At 50.6% G+C, this 20760-nt stretch overlaps 1 protein-coding gene across 1 annotated transcript in view; it reads left to right on the forward strand.

The window, feature by feature from the left end:
• The window catches only part of Hs1bp3 (HCLS1 binding protein 3), a 30957-nt gene extending 12386 nt beyond the window's left edge, over positions 1–18571 (forward strand). The window contains exons 5-7 of the mRNA XM_004663764.2: positions 10815–10972; positions 12486–12621; positions 16547–18571. Of these exons, the coding sequence (XP_004663821.2) occupies positions 10815–10972; positions 12486–12621; positions 16547–16808 (556 nt within the window). The 3' untranslated portion in view covers positions 16809–18571. The remainder of the gene's footprint in view (positions 1–10814; positions 10973–12485; positions 12622–16546) is intronic.
• The last annotated feature ends 2189 nt before the right edge of the window (positions 18572–20760 follow it).

A 20760-nucleotide genomic window follows, 5' to 3' on the forward strand; every position in this document is an offset into this window, starting at 1 on the left:
CCCAGGTGGGTTCTGTCATACCACCACAGAGGGGATAAGGACATACTGAGCAAGATTCACCAGGCTTAGGGGCCTACAGTAGACCCAGGGAGTCATGTTCCCCTTGCGTCTTCCAGGCAGTTTTTCTTAGAGGGAAGAACACAGAGAGGATGCTGGGGTGATGGGAAAAACCTCTTATAGTCACTGCTTATCAGCTTTACAACCCTGAGGCCTTGCCTGGGCTTTATTTTGGTAAGGATACAGTGTTGTGTGAACCCAGACTCTCATTCTGAGGAACCACATGTACTGCCAAGCTGAAGTGGACTTAGAGGCTGCACCAGCCTTTGGCTGAACATACTTTGCAGAGTGGCTCCTTTTTTGGGTAGGAAAAATGTTCTTTGGGTTGGCAAGGGCTGTCTTGAATTTCCTACTTACTCTAGTAGTAGCAGAGGGTCAGGGGGACAATTCAGCAGGCTCTGTGCTCTTTGGAGTGGGGGTGGACTGGATCCTAGGAAAACTCAGAATCCCTTTTCTGCCAGTTTCTTCTATGGACCCCTGTGACACCAGTTGGTATTACAGCACCATCATGAATAAGTGATGTTTTCCAAGAGTGTTTGAAATGCCAGGAGCTGAGCTGATCTGCATGTGCCTGCATGAGCTCCTGTTGTCTTTAAGATGCACTTTAGAAACTGTTTGGCTCTGACCCACAGGAAACGAATCATGTGTCAGGACACACATAGGTACAGCCTCTCTCTGCATGAAACTGAGCAGAGTTGAAGAACACAGCAAACCCCAGTATGCACCATTGTTACCTAACCTGCTTCATTTTGTGAAAATGGCATGACATGACAGACTGCGTTACCCACCCATTCTGGACCCTGGGCAGTGGAGCCTGGGAGGCTGACACTGGTGCTGCTTTTGCTCTCTGTACTAGGACAGCGAGTCAGGTGGGTCATCCTGATTCACATGGCCTCAAGTGGCAGTCAGGGCTCAAGGCCACCTGCAGCTCAGTTTGGGAGGTAAGGAGGCCCTTCATGCATGGAAAAGTCACACAGCTGAGAAGAGACCTGGCCAGACCCTGGTGGGCCACTGAGCCCAGACTTGATATCAGCGTTCCCTCTCAGCCTCTTATGGACACAGGGCTTCCCACAATGTCCTTTGGTGAGGAATCTCTTATGAGACATAAGAAGGTTATGTCCTTTGTGCTTGTTGCTCTGCCTGGGAGATCATCCTGGAGCAGCTCTTCTTTCTTTGGGCCATGCACCTGCCCTTCCGGCCATGACCACTAGGAGGTGCTCTGGCTCCGCTGCAGGACTGACTGCAAGGGCGGGAGCTGCTGGCACAAAGCTACAAGCTGACTGGCCTGGCTTCTCTTTGTCTTTTCAACCTGCCTCTGGTTAGGGAAAAAGACAGCCTCATTACACTGTTAGCCCAGAAAGAAAAGGCCTCACCCAGCCCATCCCAGCACATCTGCTCCCTTTATCTGCTGGGGCAGCTCTCTGACCCTGTCCCAGCATTGACATGATGCACATTCCATTTCACACTCTTTTTCACTTAATGTTCTGTCTCGGTCACCTCTCCGTGTCACACATAGCTTCCGTGTTTAGCTAAATTTCTCTATTTCAGCATTTTCATGGCCCTGAAAATTGAAGGTCAACCACCACAGTTCTGCTTTCTGCTGGAAACATTTTTCATTCTGACTCAAGAAATATGCACTTAGTAGAGAAAGATTAAAAACCCAGGAGAAAGTCCTTTTCCCAGGAATGCAGACATACTGATATTCGTGTTGTACTACCAGTGTATTAGATTATGTCCGCAGTTCCTTGTTTGGTTCTTTCTGTTTAGATGCTAGGCCTTTCCAGATCAGCGGGTACACACCTTCGGGCTCTGTGCCAGCCCCTCCTGTTTGGCAACTAGAAATGGCACTACCAGGCCTCTATTAGAGGTTTTACCTCCAGATACAAAACACCAGAGCAAGGTCCCTAAAGCTTCTGCTGGAGGCTTTGGTTGAGCTGGTAAAGGCTCCTTGAGGGTTAGACGCTCCCTGATGGAGGACCCTCTGTTTTCCTACTGTGCCCATCAAAAAGCTACTCCTTGCTGCCACCTCTTCCCCCATTTGCTTCCCTGTGGCAGGGAGCCCTGTACAAGCCCAAGTCCCTGAGATCTCAGCTTCCCCAAAACCAGGCTGGCTCCTGTAATTGCCTGCCTGTGAGGCTTGCTTCTCAGACTCTGTCAAGGGGAGTTACCCTGGTCTCAGGTGGACCTTTCCTTGCATATTGTGCCATCATAGTTTTTACAATTGATTTTGCTTCATTTTCCATGAAATAACTACTTAAGTTTTAGTATGAAGATAATATACTTCCTATATTTTGATGACATGTTTATTCTGGGATGATCCTGTGTTGGTTAATGTCCCTAGAACACTGGAGATATCCCTAGACTTGCTAACACTTAGAATCCATGGGCAGGAACTCTGGGAGTGGGGTATCCTTAGTCCTACCCCTGACTAACCCTGAGCTGCCTCCCGTGGGTATCTCTGGCTAAATGGTATCATCATCACTCCTGGCCTGGGGCTTTATTGGTACCATCAGTACAGCAGATCAGCTGCGGCTTTGCATCCACCTAGAGCTGGGTGGAGATGCAGACTCTCAGGCCCTCTGGGTCCTGAGTAGAGTCCTGGACTCTGTCAACAAGCCCTCATGCTGAGTCATGTGCAGGCTCACACCATAGCAGCCCAGACACCAAAGTTCATGGAAATCTGGGAGATGTCTGGATCCCTCTACTCACGGTGCACAGGGCTGAGGGGTAAGCAGGGCACCCACTTTTTGACTGTTTCCCAGCATCCTCCCTCTCCTCTTGGCTTTCCCCTTGTTGCCTCCCTACCGCCCCATCCCCCACTTTACTGGAGAAGTTCCCCTAGATAACCATCAACTGCGATGGAGGCCTCTGCTGATCCTCTGTGATTGCCTGACCCTGGCTGGCCCCAGAACAGTGAGGGAAATGGAACCAAGCATGGGGCCTTCCCACTGGAGCCCAGCATCCATCCACTGCTACTATATTTCCCACCCAGTACTTGCTGCTCCTGGCCCCACAACAAAGGTACTCAGGGAGACCCTGGCTGCAGCATTGGGTTCTGCCTCTACTTCTGTAGCGAAGTCTTTGGCTCAGAAGAAATTGCATGTAGAACCCTAATGTCACAACTAGTGAGGTAGAATTGCCTACATTGAGATAGGAGTCAGTACTGATATCTTTGTCATCTCTCCTTTACCCACACCATTCCAAGACTTGGCACATACCCCATGAGTTGGCCTTGGGTAACTTTGAAGAAAGCTGAAACCCGTTATTATCATGCTTGGAAAGCCATTGGGAGAGCTCAGATCCCATTATGTGGGGTCACCCCAAAGGAGCATTTGAGATTCATGTCGCACTAGGGCAAAGCACAGGGTAGGCTGCTGAACACGAGCTGCAACTACTTCCTTTGTGAAGAGAGCAGGGTTTGGAAAAGCAGAAGGCCACCAACAGAATGGTCTATCCCTCGAAATCTTGACTATCCCCACCAAATTTGGCCCCTTAAAATATAGTCCAGGCCCAAGAGTCAAAAGAAAGAAAGCTCTTTGTAAAATATTTTAACTGGCTCATTTTCCCATAAGAGGCCTTTGTGTGTCTTCAACATGAGATGAAGATGAAGGCAACGTTCCTACTTACCACTGTTATACAAATCCTAGCACATGATGTGCACACATGACTGTCCCTCCTGCCAGGTGTGCCTATACATCTGCCCCTGGGAAGAAGGAGCTTTCCAAGTGAACTCTTGAAGGGATTAACACTTGCCTGACTCCCCAGGAGTAGACTCCTGGGGTGATGAGCACTGTCTTCTGCTTGAGGCAGCCCCCTGTCCAAACATGTATAATGTGACAGAATCATTAAACGTGAATGCCATCAAACTGAGTGTTGAGGATTTTACAATTGAAGAACATTCACAAGGTGACAGGAGCTGGAGTCTTCTGACAGCTATTCCAGGTCTTTTTCTTCTCCAGCTGAGACTCCTTTCTGTGCCAGGTTTGACTTGTCAGCCTTCACCTGCTCATGGGCACCTTCCTCAGTAAGGGCAGCCAGCTTCCCATCATGTCAGCATCAAGAGTGCTGTGTGGCATGAACAGGTATGGAAATGACAAACACTCAAGTGAGAGCCAGTGAAGGCTATTTGTTGAAAGTCTCCTGTAGGCAAGGAGGAATCATCCACCTTCATTTGCCAGAGTCTTGACTTGAAGGCAGGCAACTAGGTGGGAGGCCTCTCAGTGGGCAGAAGGGAAGGCAGAGTTCTGCTCTCACTGGGGGCTGTTGGCATGAGGAATTAGAAGCAGGGCATCTTAGATCTTAGGGGATATGTTGGGAGCATGTGTTTCACTTTCTTTCTCTAACTGGTCTTAGTAAATTGGAAGTGAAGGTGACAATTAGGGAAGCTGGCAGGTATTGATCATGTCTTGGCCACCTGGGTCTGACTGCTACAGAAGCTGGAGTTTGGGGCTGGAGAGATGGCTTAGCGGTTAAGCGCTTGCCTGTGAAGCTTAAGAACCCCGGTTCGAGGCTCGGTTCCCCAGGTCCCACGTTAGCCAGATGCACAAGGGGGCGCATGCGTCTGGAGTTCATTTGCAGTGGCTGGAAGCCCTGGCGCACCCATTCTCTCTCTCTCCCTCTATCTGTCTTTCTCTCTGTGTCTGTCGCTCTCAAATAAATAAATAAATAAATAAAAATTAAAAAAAAAAAAAAAAGAAGCTGGAGTTTGGCTTCCTAGACTGCTTGCTGCAGGCTCTTGTCAGAGTTTACATGTAACCCATATGACCTGGCCCTTGTTGTTTCTTTGTCTTGTGGTGATCAAGATGTTAGCAGGTCCTGAAAATCACTTAGGGCTGGGAGGTTCAGCACCTATAGCTGAGACCACCTGCTTTGCTTTCCTGATGGTAGTGGGTGAGAGGCAGGACCTGACTCCTTGAGAAGAAAGTGAAATAGTATCAAGCATAACCCGAGAATGGAGGTCATGGCTGAGGTCCTGGTCCTCGAGCTCAAGCTCAAGCCTGGAAGGTCTGAAGAGTTAGGCTGTGGCTCTAGGACCCTGCTGACCACAGCAGTGACTGGCATTCAGGGCGGCTCCCCACACTGGGTCTGTTTGGTTGCTAAGCCCAGAAAGAAGTCTTCTGGGGAGTGTGGGCAAGCCTGGACATCATGCAGGAGCCGCAAGCCCCTGGCTTTGGCCTGCACCTCCTGTTGCTGTCTACAGAGCATTTCCATGGGTGTTGCCCTCTTTATCCCCATTTTACCAGATTAAGAAAACCTGGGAGCAGGAGAGATAGTTTAGCAGTTAAGGCACTTGCCTACAAAGCCTGAAGACCCAGGTTGGCTTCTCTAGGTCCCACATAAGCCAGGTGCACATGGTAGCACATGCATCTGGAGTTCATTTGCAGTGGCTAGAGGCCCTAACGCACGCATTCTGTCTGTCTGTCTGTCTGTCTCTCTCTCTCTTTCCCTCCCTCTCCCGCTCCCTCTCTAATACATAAATAAAAATAAATCAGTCAAAAAGAAAAGAAAAGAAAACCCGGATCACACACGGGTTCTCCTGCATGCCTGCAGCTGCTCTTTCCTCAGCAAGGGCCTCACCCTACAGACATGCCTCAAATCTACCACCTCCTCCCGCTTGTCCAGTGCCCAGCTGTTGGGCACTTCCACTGCACCCCCTATGATGTTTCCACAGGGCTAGCCTGGGCACAGCTTTCACACCTCTGCTCATCTATTCAGCCCTTTCCTGAAGCCCCAGGCCATCCCATGAAGCCACCAGCCCCTCAGAATGGGCACTCTCTTGATAGTTGACACTCTAGGGAAGCCCCATCCCAGTGATGCTGCAGATAACACCATCCACAGGAGTTCAGAGCATCATTTATTGAGATCCTAAGAATTTTCTCTAATTGAAAAAGATAAAGCCAAATTCAAGATGAAAATATAAAAAGTGCTTTATTTAAAAGCAAGCAAGTTATGCCCTTGGAGAGGAGATGAGGCCTCACCATGGCCTTGGAGGCAATCTGGGTCTGAAGACCCCTGTATACTGCCCTGCATTCAGATCCAGGGCAGCCAGCAATCCTCACTGGTCTGCCATGGGAGGCACATAAACCTGGAATTGTGCCACTGGGACCCTGGGAGACCAGAGGGGAGGCTGCTGTCATGTGTCAATCACTGTCACCAGAAGTGCCTGAGCACAGAGAGTGAGGCCCTTTTGGCCAGGCAGAGCTTCGAAGCTGTCATCTGCAGCAGCTCCTACTCTCGCCACATGTGCATCACACCCGCCTGAGACCAGGGCTGTCTGTACATCTGTCTCTTGTCAGGCAGGCAGCAGGAGGACTGGAGCTGGGACACCAGCATGAACAGGCTTACACATGTCTGCACCCATCCAGGAGCCCCCACCTACCTCCTGCCACCTATGCTGGGACAAATGCCTCTGTTTGCCTTCAAGACCTGTGCAGATTCACCCCAAGGCCAGGGGCTGCGGTTCCTTTTGCTGCAGACCCACACTTATCATTGGTTATAAATCTGATTGCTGCCAGCCTTCCTCCCAATGGTAGGAGAAAAATAGTCCTTCCTCAGTTAGTTAGGGGCTTTGACTCCCATCAGTGCTGAGGGTGTGCTGTGCGTCTAGGGTCAGCTGAGTGGATGCTGGTGTAGAGAAGTAGAGGAGAGTCAGGTGTGGTGGTGCACATCTTTAATCCCTACACTTGGGAGGCAGAAGTAGGAGAATCGCTGTGAGTTCAAGGCCAGCCTGAGACTACATAGTGAATTCCAGGTCAGCCTGGCCTAGAGTGAGACCCTACCTCAAAAAAGAGAGAAGTATAGGAGGAGTGATGAGGGCCTAAGTGACTCACCTTCCAGATGTAAAGACTGACCCCATCCAGCCATCAGTGGGTCACAGGTGGCATCATACAGCTCCCTCCCTGAGTTGGTTAAGGGCTTTTATTGTCTGGCCCTCATCTTGGCCTTGCCCGCCCCACGTGCTGCAGTGTAGTGCTCCATGGGTCAGACCTGAGTGTTCCTGGGATCCATGAGCAGAGTGCCACAAGGGACCAGCCTCACCCCTCTCACCTCACTAGGCTGCAAGCCAGAGGGGGTACCCTGCTACCCAGAGACATACATGTTCTAGACTCTTGAAGAGTGACTCACAGTTGCTCTGCCTGTGACCTTCCACCCTCAGCCCATTAGGTCTACTGCCCAGCTCTGTGATCTCCTCCAGGAAGTCCTCCCTGAGCCCTTGGGCTGGGTAAGCGACCCTCCTCTGTGCTCTGGCCTGTGACAGGTCAGCTCCTCCTGTGTGGAATGAATGGGGTAGGGTTCTGACTGCTCAGCCCTGAGCTTCTGGGAAGAGTGGCATGTCTTACCTATGCCAGTTCGCGTCCTGAATGGGGGATGTGCTCAGTGGGTGCTGGTCCTAAGATGTACTCTGAAGGAATGAAGGAGCTGTTCACGGGGTGGGTGAAGGGTCGATAGGGAAAGAACACTGGAGGAGCGTTGGAGTGGTGGGCTTTACAAACATTGGACACCAAGACTGATGGCTGCATTCCTCCTCAGTCCCTGTCCCCTTGCTCCTGAGGGATAAGTAAAAATAAGTCTAAGTTAGAGATATGCCATCACCCCATCTGTCAGTCTGCTTGCTCTTCTTTCCCCCCCCCCACCTTCTGTCCAGCCACCAAGTAATCTATCTTCCCTCCAGCCAATGTCTAACCAGAGGATAAATGCCTTCCCTACTTTCTCCTTCCTTCCTTCTTTCTTTTCTTCCATCTTCTCTCCTTCTTCCTCCTTCCCTCCTTCCCTTTCTTCCTTCCTCCCTTCCTTCAACATAGCTTTACTGCCAGCACCCTGGAGGCCGAGGTAGGAGAATCACCATGGTCAGCCTGGACTATAGGGAGATTCTGCTTCAAAAAGAAAAGGAAAGAAAAATCACAGACATCATCAAGAAGGACACAGATTTGAGTGTAGAAGAGAGGGACTCACCCAACGCCATCCAGCCTCATTTATCCTGCACAGCCAGGAGTAGGCAGAAGAGAAGTGGTTGAAATTCCACTTGGCTTCATGCTTACTCTTTCTCACCTGCCATGTTCTCCCTACAAGCTTCCTACTATTCCTGGTCCATGGGAAGCCTTGCTTCCCTGCCCAGTGGGGTGTACTAGCTGTGTAGGATGCAGTTTGGGTTCCTAGGACTTGGGGAAGGGTCGCTGATTTGTGAGTGGGGTAAAAGGATTGTGAAGAGAGAAGCTGCCAACATGGCTATGGAGCAGCCTCAAGCCTGCCCTGCACTGCTGCAGTCCGTGCTACATCCAGAGCCAGCAACCAAGCAAAGCATGGCTGTAGTGGGTGGCAGGGACAGGGAAGTGGTGAAACAGAGCCCACAAACTCTCAGGCTGGTCCAGGGCTCTTGAACCCCACTAACCATCACAGTCCACAGGGGACATGATCACAGCTTTCTGCCCAGGGGATCTGGACTGGTGCTGTGGTCTGTCTTGGTACCAACTTCCCGAGGATCACAGGCTGTTTGCACTGCCTGATGCCAGGAAGAGCCCACACTTCGAGGTATGGGAGGAGCTGGTCCTGAGGCTTCTGGAAAGTTTATTGTGAAGCTGGAGACCATGGATCCCTCCATTCATCCCAGCACCAAAGTCAGAGCCTGAATCAATGCAGAGGAGGCAGGTGGTCCTGGTGTCCTATGTCTGATGGAGAAAGTTCAGGAGCTGGGACTGGATCTGTGTACCTCCCCAAAGGACAGCAGGGTCAACCAGTGATCCCTGCCCTGTTCCCTATCACCTTTCTGCACACAGTACATTGGAAGGGGACAAAACCATAGGACCATGAGAGGTGAACGCTTGCATTCCAGCTCCAGCTCGCTCCGGGGCCTCCAGCACACATTCTGCTGCTCCAAACTCAGCTTCCTCATCTAGCGAAGTAGACCTGATTGATGTCTCCTGCCAGGACTCTGGCCTGAACTGCTTCCAGCTTCTGTGGATTCTCCCCTCTTAGCTGCAGCTGCAGGCCGGGCTAAGATTCTCCCAAAAGTCAGCCCCCATCCAAGCCATAGGAATGGTCACCTAGATGAGACTGACCACAGAACTCAGGGATCTGCTTTTTTTAATCTTCCAGAAGCCAGTCTGTGTCAGTTTCAGGCAGGGCCAGCCTCTACAGTTTGCCACAATCTTGCCAGCATGAGCTCAGATGTAACCTCAGTCTAATGAAACGCCTGTCAAGCAGACAGGCTCATGCAATCCCACTTTCTAATAAAAAGCCTATTGTTGGTGTATGCAGGGACTGTGAGCTGGGTCAGCTTGTCAAAATTAATCCAAGTTGTTTATTAAGAGGTGACTATTAGCCAGGCGTGGTGGTGCACACCTTTAATCCCAGCACTCAGGAGGCAGAGGTAGGAGGTTCGTTGTGAGTTCAAGGCCACCCTGAGACTACATAGTGAGTTCCAGGTCAGCCTGGGCTAGAGTGAGACCCTAGCTTGAAGAAAACAAAAACAAACAAACAAAAAAAAAAAAGAGAGATGGTTATTGTGGTACAGATTGTGTGCATCTAGCCACATTAACATTTACACATCCACCTAGACCAAGAGGCAGCCCTCTGGTACACTCCAGAAGCCTCCATCTGATACCCCCTCAGTTTCCTGCTACAGATGACATAGAATGGGGCCTCATCAGCCAGTCATAGAATGTATATAACAGGGCCCATGGGTGGCAGAGCCAAACAGAGCTGAGTCCATGAAGGACTTCCTAAAGGAACAGGCTGCCTAGGGGGCCCACAGTGTTCACTAGAAGGTGGCAGTTTTAACACTGATAAGAGGGTGACATGGGTTCCCAGAGCTGCTTCTTGCTCCTCAGGTCCTTCCCTCATGTTTGGATCTCAGACCATATCCACCCCATGTCCAAGTGGCTATGGAATGCAGCCCTCTGAGCCTGGCTTCCCAGGCACTAAGACCTGGCAGTTACTCCACCTCTAAGAGCTTGTGTTGATTTCCCTTATGGTTTCTGCGACAAAGCAGCTGATAGGAGGAAAGGTTTTATTCTGGCTAGTAGTCTCAAAAGGAAGCTCCACAATGGCAGAGGAAAGCATGTCATGAACACAGGCCAGACATCACTTCTGCCACCGAAGGTGGAAAACGCAGCACGAGAGTGAGTGAGCTTTAGCAAGGGGAAGCTGACTCTAACACCCTGAAAGCCTGCTCCTAGCAACACACCCCAATGAAGCCTTCACCTCCCAAACTGCCATCCGCTGGAGACCAAACATTCAATACATGATACTAATTCAAACCAGCACAGCATGTTATTAGACCCATGACCACACTGTGGTGTGAGGTCTGAGTAAGGCTTCTAGGTTAAGTGATACCTGGCCAGTGTTCAGTTCAGATAGCCATTTGCTTCTTCTCCCTGTCCTTCCCACTACCACCCAGACCCTGAGCACATTGGTCAACTACTCCAGTAGCAGTCAGTCTCCCTACTCTGCTGTCAGATCTTAGCAAAGCTGTTCCTCACCCAAACCTTCTTCTTGCCTCTTCCATTTACTTGCTTGTCTCCTCTAGGGCTGGAGAGAAGGCTCAGCAGTTAAGACACTTGCCTGCAAATGCCTAGGGACCTGGGTTCAGTTCCCCAGTATCCATGTAAAGCCAGATGCACAAAGTGGCCCATGCATCTGGAGTGCATTTGCAGTGGCTAGAAGCCTTGACATACCCATTCTTTCTCTCTCTCTCTCTCTCTCTCCTTGAAAGTAAATTAAAAATAAGAAAAAATAAATCCTTGTGTTTTTGTCTCTAGCTCCAAGAAGCCCAAGAAATGCCCAGAAGTGGCTATGAAACCCAAGCCCTCACCCCGGCTCACCATCTTTGATGAGGAGGCGGACTCTGATGAAGCGCTTTTCGGCCCAGACAGGAAGCTGTCCCTCCAGAAGACTTCAGAAAACACACCAGGGGACTGTAAGTACACCCCAGAGTGAGTTCCCTTGGTTCTCAGTGCCTGTTCAGTGACTGCCTCTGTCACTGAGCAGGCCTTGGACCTGGCACATGTGAATAGAATGTAGGTCTCATTGTTGTCCCATTTAGATTGGATATAGATTTGGCATATGGAGGTTTTCCTCTGAAGAAATCAAGCCTCATACCTGGTGTCCCAACCTCTAGGAACATTTTAGGGCTGTACATTAATTCTAATCATCCTACAGAGAGGACAATGATGGTTTTCTTTGTTGCTTGGAGACATGGTGCTTTGGTTACATCTGCAACCACATGGTCACCCAAGCTTCCAGACACCATTTAGTGGAAGAGGATGCAGGGCCACCATGGGCATATGTAGGCCTGTGATTTTAATGAGTTTGCATTGCCTCCCTAGACTTACTGCAGGGCTTTGTGCAGAGCTGGCAGAGGAGAAGCTCAGTGGCTTTGGGGCTTCTCCACTCTCTGTGGCCTGACTTTCCCCATGCCTGCCTGGGTTCCCCTCCCCAGGGAAGAAGTTCATACCACCCATTGATTCAGCCAGCACTTAGTGAGCATAAACCAAGGGAGGGCCAGGCTCAAGTGTCCGTCCTCAGGACCTTCCCTAAAAATTGCAGCACAGGCTTAATGGTTAGGCACTTGCCTGCAAGACCTAAGGATCCAAGTATGATTCTCTAGAACCCACGTAAGCCAGACACACAAGGTGATGTATGCGCACATGGTAGTACACACGTCAGGAGTTCATTGCAGTGGGTAGAGGCCCTGGTGGGACAGTTCTTTCCCTCTCTCTCTCTCTCTCTCTCTCACACACACACACACACACACACAAATATAAAGTAAATTGTAGCACAGCATGCTTCTGTGCCAGGGGTTTGCAGAAATGTGGGTTTCCACAGGACGGCAGGAAAGATGTACTTGGTAGGATTGCAGTAACAGGGCAATGCCCGAACTGGATTTCAAAAGATCGGCAGAAATAGGCAGGTCTGCTGGGGAAACGCACTCCAGGAAGAAGCCATGGTGTGGGCTCCCAGAGGGTAGCTGGAAGCAACTCAGGTGAGAAAGGAATAGAGAGACCTAGCCTCCCCAGGGTAGTAGGTAGCAGGGTAGTGTCTGCTAGTTACTTCTCTTTACCCTAAACTCAACAGAGGGATCCCTGGCCAGTATATGATATTCAGTAGTATCTGCTGAATGGAAGACCATGCTGCAATGGAGAAACTCTGGGATGTAGTCACACTGGAGCTGGGAAGCCTGATGTGGTGTGCTGAGAGGCCACTTCCCATGAAGCAGTGGGAAACCCTTGAGGACTAGAAAGGAGCCGGGTTGGGGTGAACAGGCAGTGCAACCCCTCAGAACTGCAGTCTCTCTGTCCTCCTGCCTGTACCATGGCTCTGTTCCCTGGAAACTCGCTCTCCTGGGTGTTGTGAGAGGCTTGCTGGGGACTGCTCCTGTCAGCTGAGGACAGAACAAGACTTCTCTGACCACTCTGCTGCTCCTCCCACAGCCCTGAAGCTGTTTGATGACCCTGACCTTGGTGGAGCTGTCCCTCTGGGTGACCCCTTACTGCTGCCAGCTGCCTATGAGGATGGGGGACCCATATCCTGTCTAGGACATAGGGATGCCTCCAAGGAGCTGTTCAGGTACCACTGTTCGCAGACGAGCATCTCAGCTCTGGGTTAAGGACTCACCCTGTTATGGGAGCAGTTAACCAGCCACGGCCTCAAGGGAGGAATCCAGGCCTGCCCACATCCGGAAGTCGTGAATGGTTCAGGGGTAGTGAATGAGATTTGGGAGGATCAGCAACCAGAGCATCCAATGGTTCCACAAAGAAAATGTGTTCAGTCACTCTTTCTTTGCACAATTATATTTCAACAGTTTGTATAACATAAAAACTAGTTACACAGTTTCAAGAGCAGACACAAATGGCATAAGTAGGTTTGGGAAAGTACAAAAGTGACCCTTAATTGGGCATGGTGGCACACACACTTAATCCCAGCACTTGGGAGGCAGAGGTAGGAGGATCATTGTGAGTTCAAGGCCAGCCTGGAACTATGGAGTGAATTCCAGGTCAGCCTGAACCTGACCTCAAAAAACCAAAAACAAAATACTGACCTTTAACAGCATGTGACTTATTCAGAGGGAGCAAAGACACAAGTGGCCCTGTCCACAAGGCTCCTATGAGAAGGAGGGGAAGCCTGGATTAAACCATTACATGAAGGTCAATGTTGGAAGTCTACTACAGTTTCCTGAGAAATTGTCTGTCCTGCAATGAAGGCTTTTTACCATTAACTTACTTACTCAAGTGCCCTTTAAAGTGGGTTCTACTCTGCACAACTAAAACAATGAGAGAAGCCACCTGCTCATGGCTATCACTCCTGCTTCTGTTTGGGTCTGTCCTCTCCTTTGAAATCTCTGAGCACTGGGGAGGAGGCTAGGTGACCCACTGTCTTCCGCCTCAGGCTGTGGGTTCTCCCTGGCCTCTGACTGTTGGCCTGCCTCCATATGCTTGTGTCTTCCCATCTCCCCATTCCTGCCTCCAGGTTGTGGGGTATGTTGGCGATTTCGCGGGAGGCAGAGCTGCCTCTTTCCAGGAATCGTTTTATATGGCACCAGGATGTGTGGTCCCTGAAGGCTGTCATCGGCACCCCTCGTTAGCAGCCTCCAGCTATTAGACAGCTCCTTAAGTGCCTGCCAAGCCTGAGTCACCATGATGACTTCTTGTAGTTACACGTCCCCAAGGCCCCTGGCATCTGTTCATTCTCTCATAATGTGTCCTTGCTCCTGACATCCCAGCCAGCTGGGAGGAACCAGGATCATTGTTATTCCATTGGGGAGGAAATTAAGGCACAGGGAAGCCAATCCCAGCCAATTTGGCCAGGCTGGGCCCAATCCCAGTGGGACAGCCCTCGTGGGACCTTTCCAGCAGAGCATATTCTAATGCTTCTGCTTTCCACATTCTACAAGCATGGTACTGAGAGGTGTGATAAGGCTCTCTTCACAGGGTTCTGAAGCCAGGTGAGACCAGCTTTAAGCGGGACTCCTGCAGGCCTGTACCACCAAGCAAACAGCATGCACCACTTCCTGTCCTTACCAATCCCTGGGACCCTTCCTTTGTCCTGCCTCAGCAACTTGCACAGCCCTTGGGGAGCTGCTTAAAAGAGTGTGAACCTTGTATCCTGTCTTCATCTAACAGACATCTGGTGGTAAAAACAGCTTTTTGAGAGCAAGAGCCAGATTTTCTTCTTTGTGTCTGTTCCGTTCCTGTTCAGGCAATACTTAGGCTTTTTTTTTTTTTATTTTAGAAATATTTTATTTGTTTATCTATTAAAGAGAGAGAATGGGCACACAGGGGCCTGTAACCACTACAAACAAATTCTAGATGCCTGTACCACTGTATGCATCTGACTTTACATGGGTACTGGGGAATCAAACAAGCACTTTAACCACTAAGCGTTCTCTCCAGCCCAATAATTGGACTTTGTTTTAATGTTAATATTTATTAATTGATGCTTTCACCCCCCTGTCAGGGAGTCACTTGCCTTAGGCATCAATGTGGAGTTGTACTCAAAGCAGGGTTTTGGCATCTTAGAAACCTTCAGTATGATCTATAGCTGAATCTGTCCTTGTGGGGCTTGGGACAAGGAATGGATTAGGGTTCCAGGATGTTCTTGCCTCCCTCACCGGTTGACCTTACACCAGCTGGATCTGGGAGAGAGCAGAGCTGGGCTTCATGTTAGTGAGACATGTTCCAGCATGACTCAGGAAGCCCAAATGGAAAGAGGAAGCCCAGGTCGCCACCAGAATTCCACGCTGTGGTTAGCCACCATGATATCCCTCCCACCTGAGGAAATCCAACTTGACTAGCTCATATCTTTTCAAAGGAGTCTCACTGTAGTCCAGGCTGACCTTGAACTCAAGGCAATCCTCCTATTTTTGTTGGGTTTTGATTTTTTTAAGTGTGTGTGGTGTTTGTAAGTGTGTGGACACACGTGTGTGCAGGTGCATCTGTATGCTTATGCACATGAAGGCAGAGGATGACATGGGGTTCTTCCTCAGGTGCCTTCCACCTTGTTCTCAGAGACGGGATCTCATTGAGCCCAGTGCTTCTGATTCAGCTAGACTAGCTAGTGAGTGAGCTCTGAGAGTTCCCTGTTTCTGCCTCCCTAGTGCTAGGATTTCATGCACACACCACGTCTGACATTTTACATGGACACTGGGGATCCAAACTCAGGTATTTTGCTTGTATGGCAAGGACTTTACCCACTGAGCCATTCCCCGAGCCCTGCGACTTGATCTAAAGAATCGTGGCTTTGGCTTTTAGCTACTGCTTTATTTTACTAAAGGCTTCTGTCTGAGAAAAATTCTAAGCTTTTCCTGGTCCCTTGCACTCCACTTTACAATGAAAATGAAGTCAGGACACCTCTGTGCTCAGCCAGGCTTCTGCCTGGCCTTGCAGGGCCAGAGCATTGTTCTGACCAAACACACTTCCCATCTACTCCTGCCCTTCTTCAGTCCTGCTGACATCTGAGCTGGACTACTCATGCTGTCTGGGGCAGAGAGCCCCCATGAGGGCCTGTGTGTCTCCTCCTTCTCATACTCATTCCCACTGCCCAACCTTTGCTCTCTGCCACTCCCTTCTCCAGGATCTTCCCAGGTTATGCCAGGCTCACCCTCCTTCCTTTCCTTAGACAGCCTTTCTAGCCTGCTTTGGCATGTCTTTCTCTAGTGCTCAGCAACTGCTTCTTGGACCCTGTCATTACCAGATCCTACCTGGCCAGCTAGGCTGAGCCACCTATTTGGAGGCTTCTTCATATCTGATGTGTGCTCTGTTCAGCCCCTTTGGCTGTCACTGGAGGTCAGTATGAGAGACATTCTCTCTGATTTGTGAAGCTCTTCCCATGTGTTATCTTACCCCATGTGGTCCTTACAGGGATCCTTGTGAGGTTGGGAACACAATATGGTCCTTGCTGGTGGGCAGACTAAGGACCAGGGAGGGAGAATACCCTGAGTCTACGTGCTAAGCAGCTGCCAGGTACGGGGTAGAAGTTAGTCTTGCCCACAGCCTTCACATAGTGCTGGGAAAGCCTGCCAGGTAATGCTGTTCTTCCTGTCCTTCAGGTGAGAGACCACAGCATGAAGAGGCCCGGTGGCCACAGGTCCTCTGCCCACTGCACCTGAGTCTCACCTGACCCTGCACAGCTCAGGAATGCATTTAGTGATAAACATGAGTTGCAAGGGGCAAGCACTTTACCAACTGAGCCATTTCCCTAGCCTGGCCAGTTACTTCTGAAGGGTCAGAATGAAAGTTCCCTAAGAGACCAGTAGGCTTACTTTGGGGTCCCTGCTTGGGGATTGGCCCTGTCCTTGTTGCCATGAGGGTGGAGGGTACAGCGCCTGCCCTTGGGCTTCTCAGCACTGATGAGGTGGTACAGGGGTGAGGCTTTGGCTTGAGGCAGAAGTGCTCCCAGTAGCTGCTTGGCTCCCGTGTGGGGAATGGCATTGCCTGGAGCCTTTGCTCCTCTTTAGGGATGGTCATGCTCAAGTCTGCTCCATCTGGTTCCCTAGAATTGAAGAGGACTTGGACCAGATTCTGAACCTGGGAGCTGAATCCAAACCCAAGCCCCAGATCCAGCCCAAGCCTAAGCCCACAGTAGCAGCTAAACCTGCATTGCCCAGAAAACCAGCCCTGCCCTGCTCCAAGGACCCAGCTGAAGCTGCTGTAGGAACACAGAAGCAGCAACAGATCCAAGCCATGGATGAAATGGACATCTTGCAGTATATCCAGGATCATGACATGCCTGCTCAGTCTGCACCCAGCCTCTTTTGACCTTCAGCCCTGCTGGGCCTGGGACTGCCACACCTTCCTGGGTAGGCCTGTCTGTGAGTAAGTGGGCTCTGCCTTCAGGGCCAGGACCTGCAACTCTGGATGGAGGTGGAAGCCTGGGCCACAGGACCCACTTCTACATCATTTCCTTTTCTCCTGTGCTACGAGCTCAATGAGGGGAGGGTACCATAGGGATCAAAGGCCACATTGTCCCAGCCCAACCTGCTGTGGAGAGTAAGTGTGGGCATGCCTTGCTGCATAGGAATTTGTCCCCAAGGTGGAATGAGACCCAAGAGGTCCCCATGTCAATGTCCTCTGGGCCAGAGAAACCTCTTACCCACTTGTACCCGCTGGCTCTGGCAGCCCAACATAGGAAGGAGGGCCTGACTAGCCTGAGCCTGGGCTAGAATAAGGGAATGCCAGTGCCGTGGCTGGCTGCTGAGGCCCAAGGAGGACTCTGAGCAAAAGAGGCCAACCATCCAGATTGACCTGACAGGTTCATTCAGAGCCTCCTTTGGTTTCCAGTGCTAAGGGGAGAAGCCAGGCCCAGCCCTAACATCCCCTTCCTTCTCAGGAGGGACCTGGCCAGCCCATGGCCCCCTTAAGGTAGCATCTACCATTGCAGCTCTCAGCAAAATGGACCACAGCATCATTCAGAGTTTGCCTGGAGTTTGGAATGCTGCCTTCTATTCCCCATGTGGTATACCATTGTCAGGATTATGCTGCAAGGCCCTGCTTAGCTGCAGGGTCTGAACTTGTTCAGTGCCCTTCTCCAGTAGAGCAGCCAGCCCAGAGCAATGGAGCTGTGCACCAGGGTGGGCCCCATGCCTCAGACTTCCTACTGAGTGAATGAAGCTACATGGAGCACAGAATGTTAAATGGTCTTCCTTGGATATATTCTTCACATTTAAAACCAACGTTTCATAAAACATGATAGTTTTTCACACTGCAGTCATTTTATTCCTTGGCTCTCTCCTGCTTGACAAGGTTGAAAGGGCCCAGTTGGGTCCAGGAGCTTTGAGACCTTGCAGGCCAGTTGTTTGCTGCTGTGAGGCTCTGGGATCCCCAGATCCTCCTAGTGAAGAACAATGCCAGGCTGGGAGCACCAAATCTGACCTGTTCTGCATCTTGCCATGCCCCTTGTTGTCTAGCTAGTCTAAGGCAAGCCACCTTCCTGAGCCAAGTTAGTGGGCATAGGTGGTGCTGGGTGAAGGCCAAAGTTCTCCTAGCTCTAGAATAGTGTCCACCATGGCTCCTACTTCCCTTTCACCAGCAGGCATTCACATCTTCCACCCCTTGGTACCCAGCAACCAGTTCAGTGCCCTACACCCCTGCTGATTGCAGGGGAGGGTGTCAGTAGAAGGGGTGAGACCATGTGGCCCAGTCTTGCTCTGTGACTGGCTCCAGGCCTCTGCGGACCCTTCCCACTCTCTACCCTCTTACCTGTGACTTGGCCACAAGCTCCCTCCCTAACCTGCTTCGGGAGGCAGTTGACATAGGAGCACAGGGTACAGCAAGCAAGATGACCATGGTACCAGTGGCCTGGCTGGGCTCCCTGACAGGACCTAGCTACCACTCTGTTGTGGGTTTGTCTGCTGTGGGGCTAGCCTGCATAGCCTGGAGCTCTTCACACACCCTGGTATAGGTTTTCTCTCCTCAGACACCAATACTCAGTACCAAGTTGTGGCTTTTTTCACCATAGGTCTGTGGCCTACAGCCACCTGTTATTACCCAGTCACCCAGTAAAGCTTGTTTGTATAACTAAATCACTGTTGTTACTATCCTTTTCCATGCCTGGGCTGATGGGGACTGTGGCCATATTAGTTACTTTCTTATTGCTGGGACAAAAAAAGGGGGAATGATGCACATCTTCAATCCCTGCACTTGTGCGGCAGAGATAGGGGGATCCCTGTGAGTTTCAGGTTAGCCTGTACTAGAGTGAGACCCTACCTCGAAAAAAAACTGACAAAAATCAGTTTAGGGGAGGAAGAGTTTATTTCAGCTTACACTCCCAGGGTCCATCATGGTGAGGAGCACACACAGCCACTGGAGCTTGCAACAGCTGCTCACATTCAGCCCACCATGAGGAAGCAGAGTGATAAATGCTGTTGCTCAGCCAGCTCTCTCCTTCATAGACAGTCCAGACATGTGCAGAGGCTAATCTGACCTAATTTACATAATCCCTCACAGATTATTCTAGGTCCTGTCCAGTTGACAATATAAACCACCACAGTGTATGTGTGTGTGTGTGCGTGCATGCACATTTGTATGTTTACACATAGAGGATTGTCCTTTGTAATGAGTGAAAGTGCCTCAGGTGTGCTGTGGCTCTGCCCCAGCCTTCCAGGACCAGGAAAGGCAGGATTCTAGTCTTTCTTACCTCTATGTAAACTAAGGCAGAGGGCCCAAAGGTCCAGGTGCAGTCGGACATTGGGCCAGTAACTGCTCAGCCAAGCCCTGTGCTGGAGACCCCTTCTCCACTCTCTCACCTTGAGGATGGCACTAGGCTGGAACTGTTGATCTCAAGCAGCCCTGCCTCGTATGTGTAGACAGGCTTGGCCTTGTACCCCTGACACAGCACAGACCCTGAGACACTGCTCTATCCATTTCAGCCTCAGAGGCTCTGCAGTAAGCAGCTTTTCCACCTCCCATCCACTGTAGAACAGGCCGGCTTCCAGGGAGCCACGGAGAGGCTTGCAGGCCAGTCTGTGAGTCCTATCTTGATGTGATGCTTGGATTTAGATCCTTAGCAAGGAGTGAATTGTAATCTTGGTTCCTAGGGATGAACCATTTTGGCTATTCTGAGTATTTCTCAGCCCAAAAGCTTGCAACTGAGATGAGAGATCTCTGTGGAAGAGAAACTGAAGGTTGACTTGGACTGCAATGTCTGTTTGTTTTGAAGGTTTTTGTGGGCCCTGGGCAGGATGTGCTGCCAATGGCTGTGTCCGCTGCTCCCTTCCTCCCTGCATTGTTCCTCTCAGGACATTGTGAACTTGAGCCAGTTTCCGGAAAGTCCCAGTTCTAGGTCTTAATTTGGCCAGGCTGGCATCCTGAGCTCCACTGGAGAATGCCTACCCACTGAGCTCTGGCCCCAAATGGGTGCCCTGTGTACTCAGGAGCTGCTAAGGCTCAAACCCTCTCACTAGATGCTAACAAGACAGTCAAGTCCTGCTGTTCTTCAGGGCTTGTGGCCTTTGTGTCCAACTATCACCAGAGCATTCTCAAACTATGCCTTAGATTTAATTCCCAGTGTTGGGCTGATGTGGGAGGTCATGCCCACGTCTCTAGCTCACTCACTGCCCAGGTGAATATATCCTGGGAAAGGACCATAGAGCTACCAGTGTGACCCCTAGCTGGGTGGCAGGCATTTTCTGATGTTCTTATGTCTCTGTATAGGCCAGGACACAACCATTGAGTGACCAGGCTCTCAGTTTAGCTTCCTGTGGTCCCACTCATAATAGACTGGTTGTTCTAAGCCATCCCCTGATGTGTACCCTAAGGCTTTGGGGTTGAGGGAAGGTGACCTGGTAGAGAAGTGGCAGGAATGGCTAGTGGTTCTCACTATGGTCCATAACACTATGGTGGTGCAGGGATCAGGCTAAGACCTGAAGCAGCTGTTCTGGTTTAGTTAAGCTGTGGGTTGTTGTTCACCCCACTGTGCTGCATAAAGTGATTCACCTTTGCTTATGTGACCAAGAAGTTCTTTGTATTCCTGAAGGAGTTACAGGGTCTGGTCACAGAGGGTCTCCTGTCCAGGACTACCTAGCTACTAACCAGGTGGGTGGTCAGAGGCCTGTCAGCTTCAGCGTGTTGTTTGGGCACTGGCCATTGATCTCTGCTGAGCATTGTGCAGTGAGTAAACACAGTGTGCAAATATCCCCCACCCCCGCTCCCCGCTTGCTGACACTCTTTATTTTCATGACTGACCACTCATGAGAGCCAAGGGATTGCATTT

This window comes from Jaculus jaculus, chromosome 5 (assembly GCF_020740685.1).
Source record: "Jaculus jaculus isolate mJacJac1 chromosome 5, mJacJac1.mat.Y.cur, whole genome shotgun sequence".
NCBI lineage: Eukaryota > Metazoa > Chordata > Mammalia > Rodentia > Dipodidae > Jaculus > Jaculus jaculus.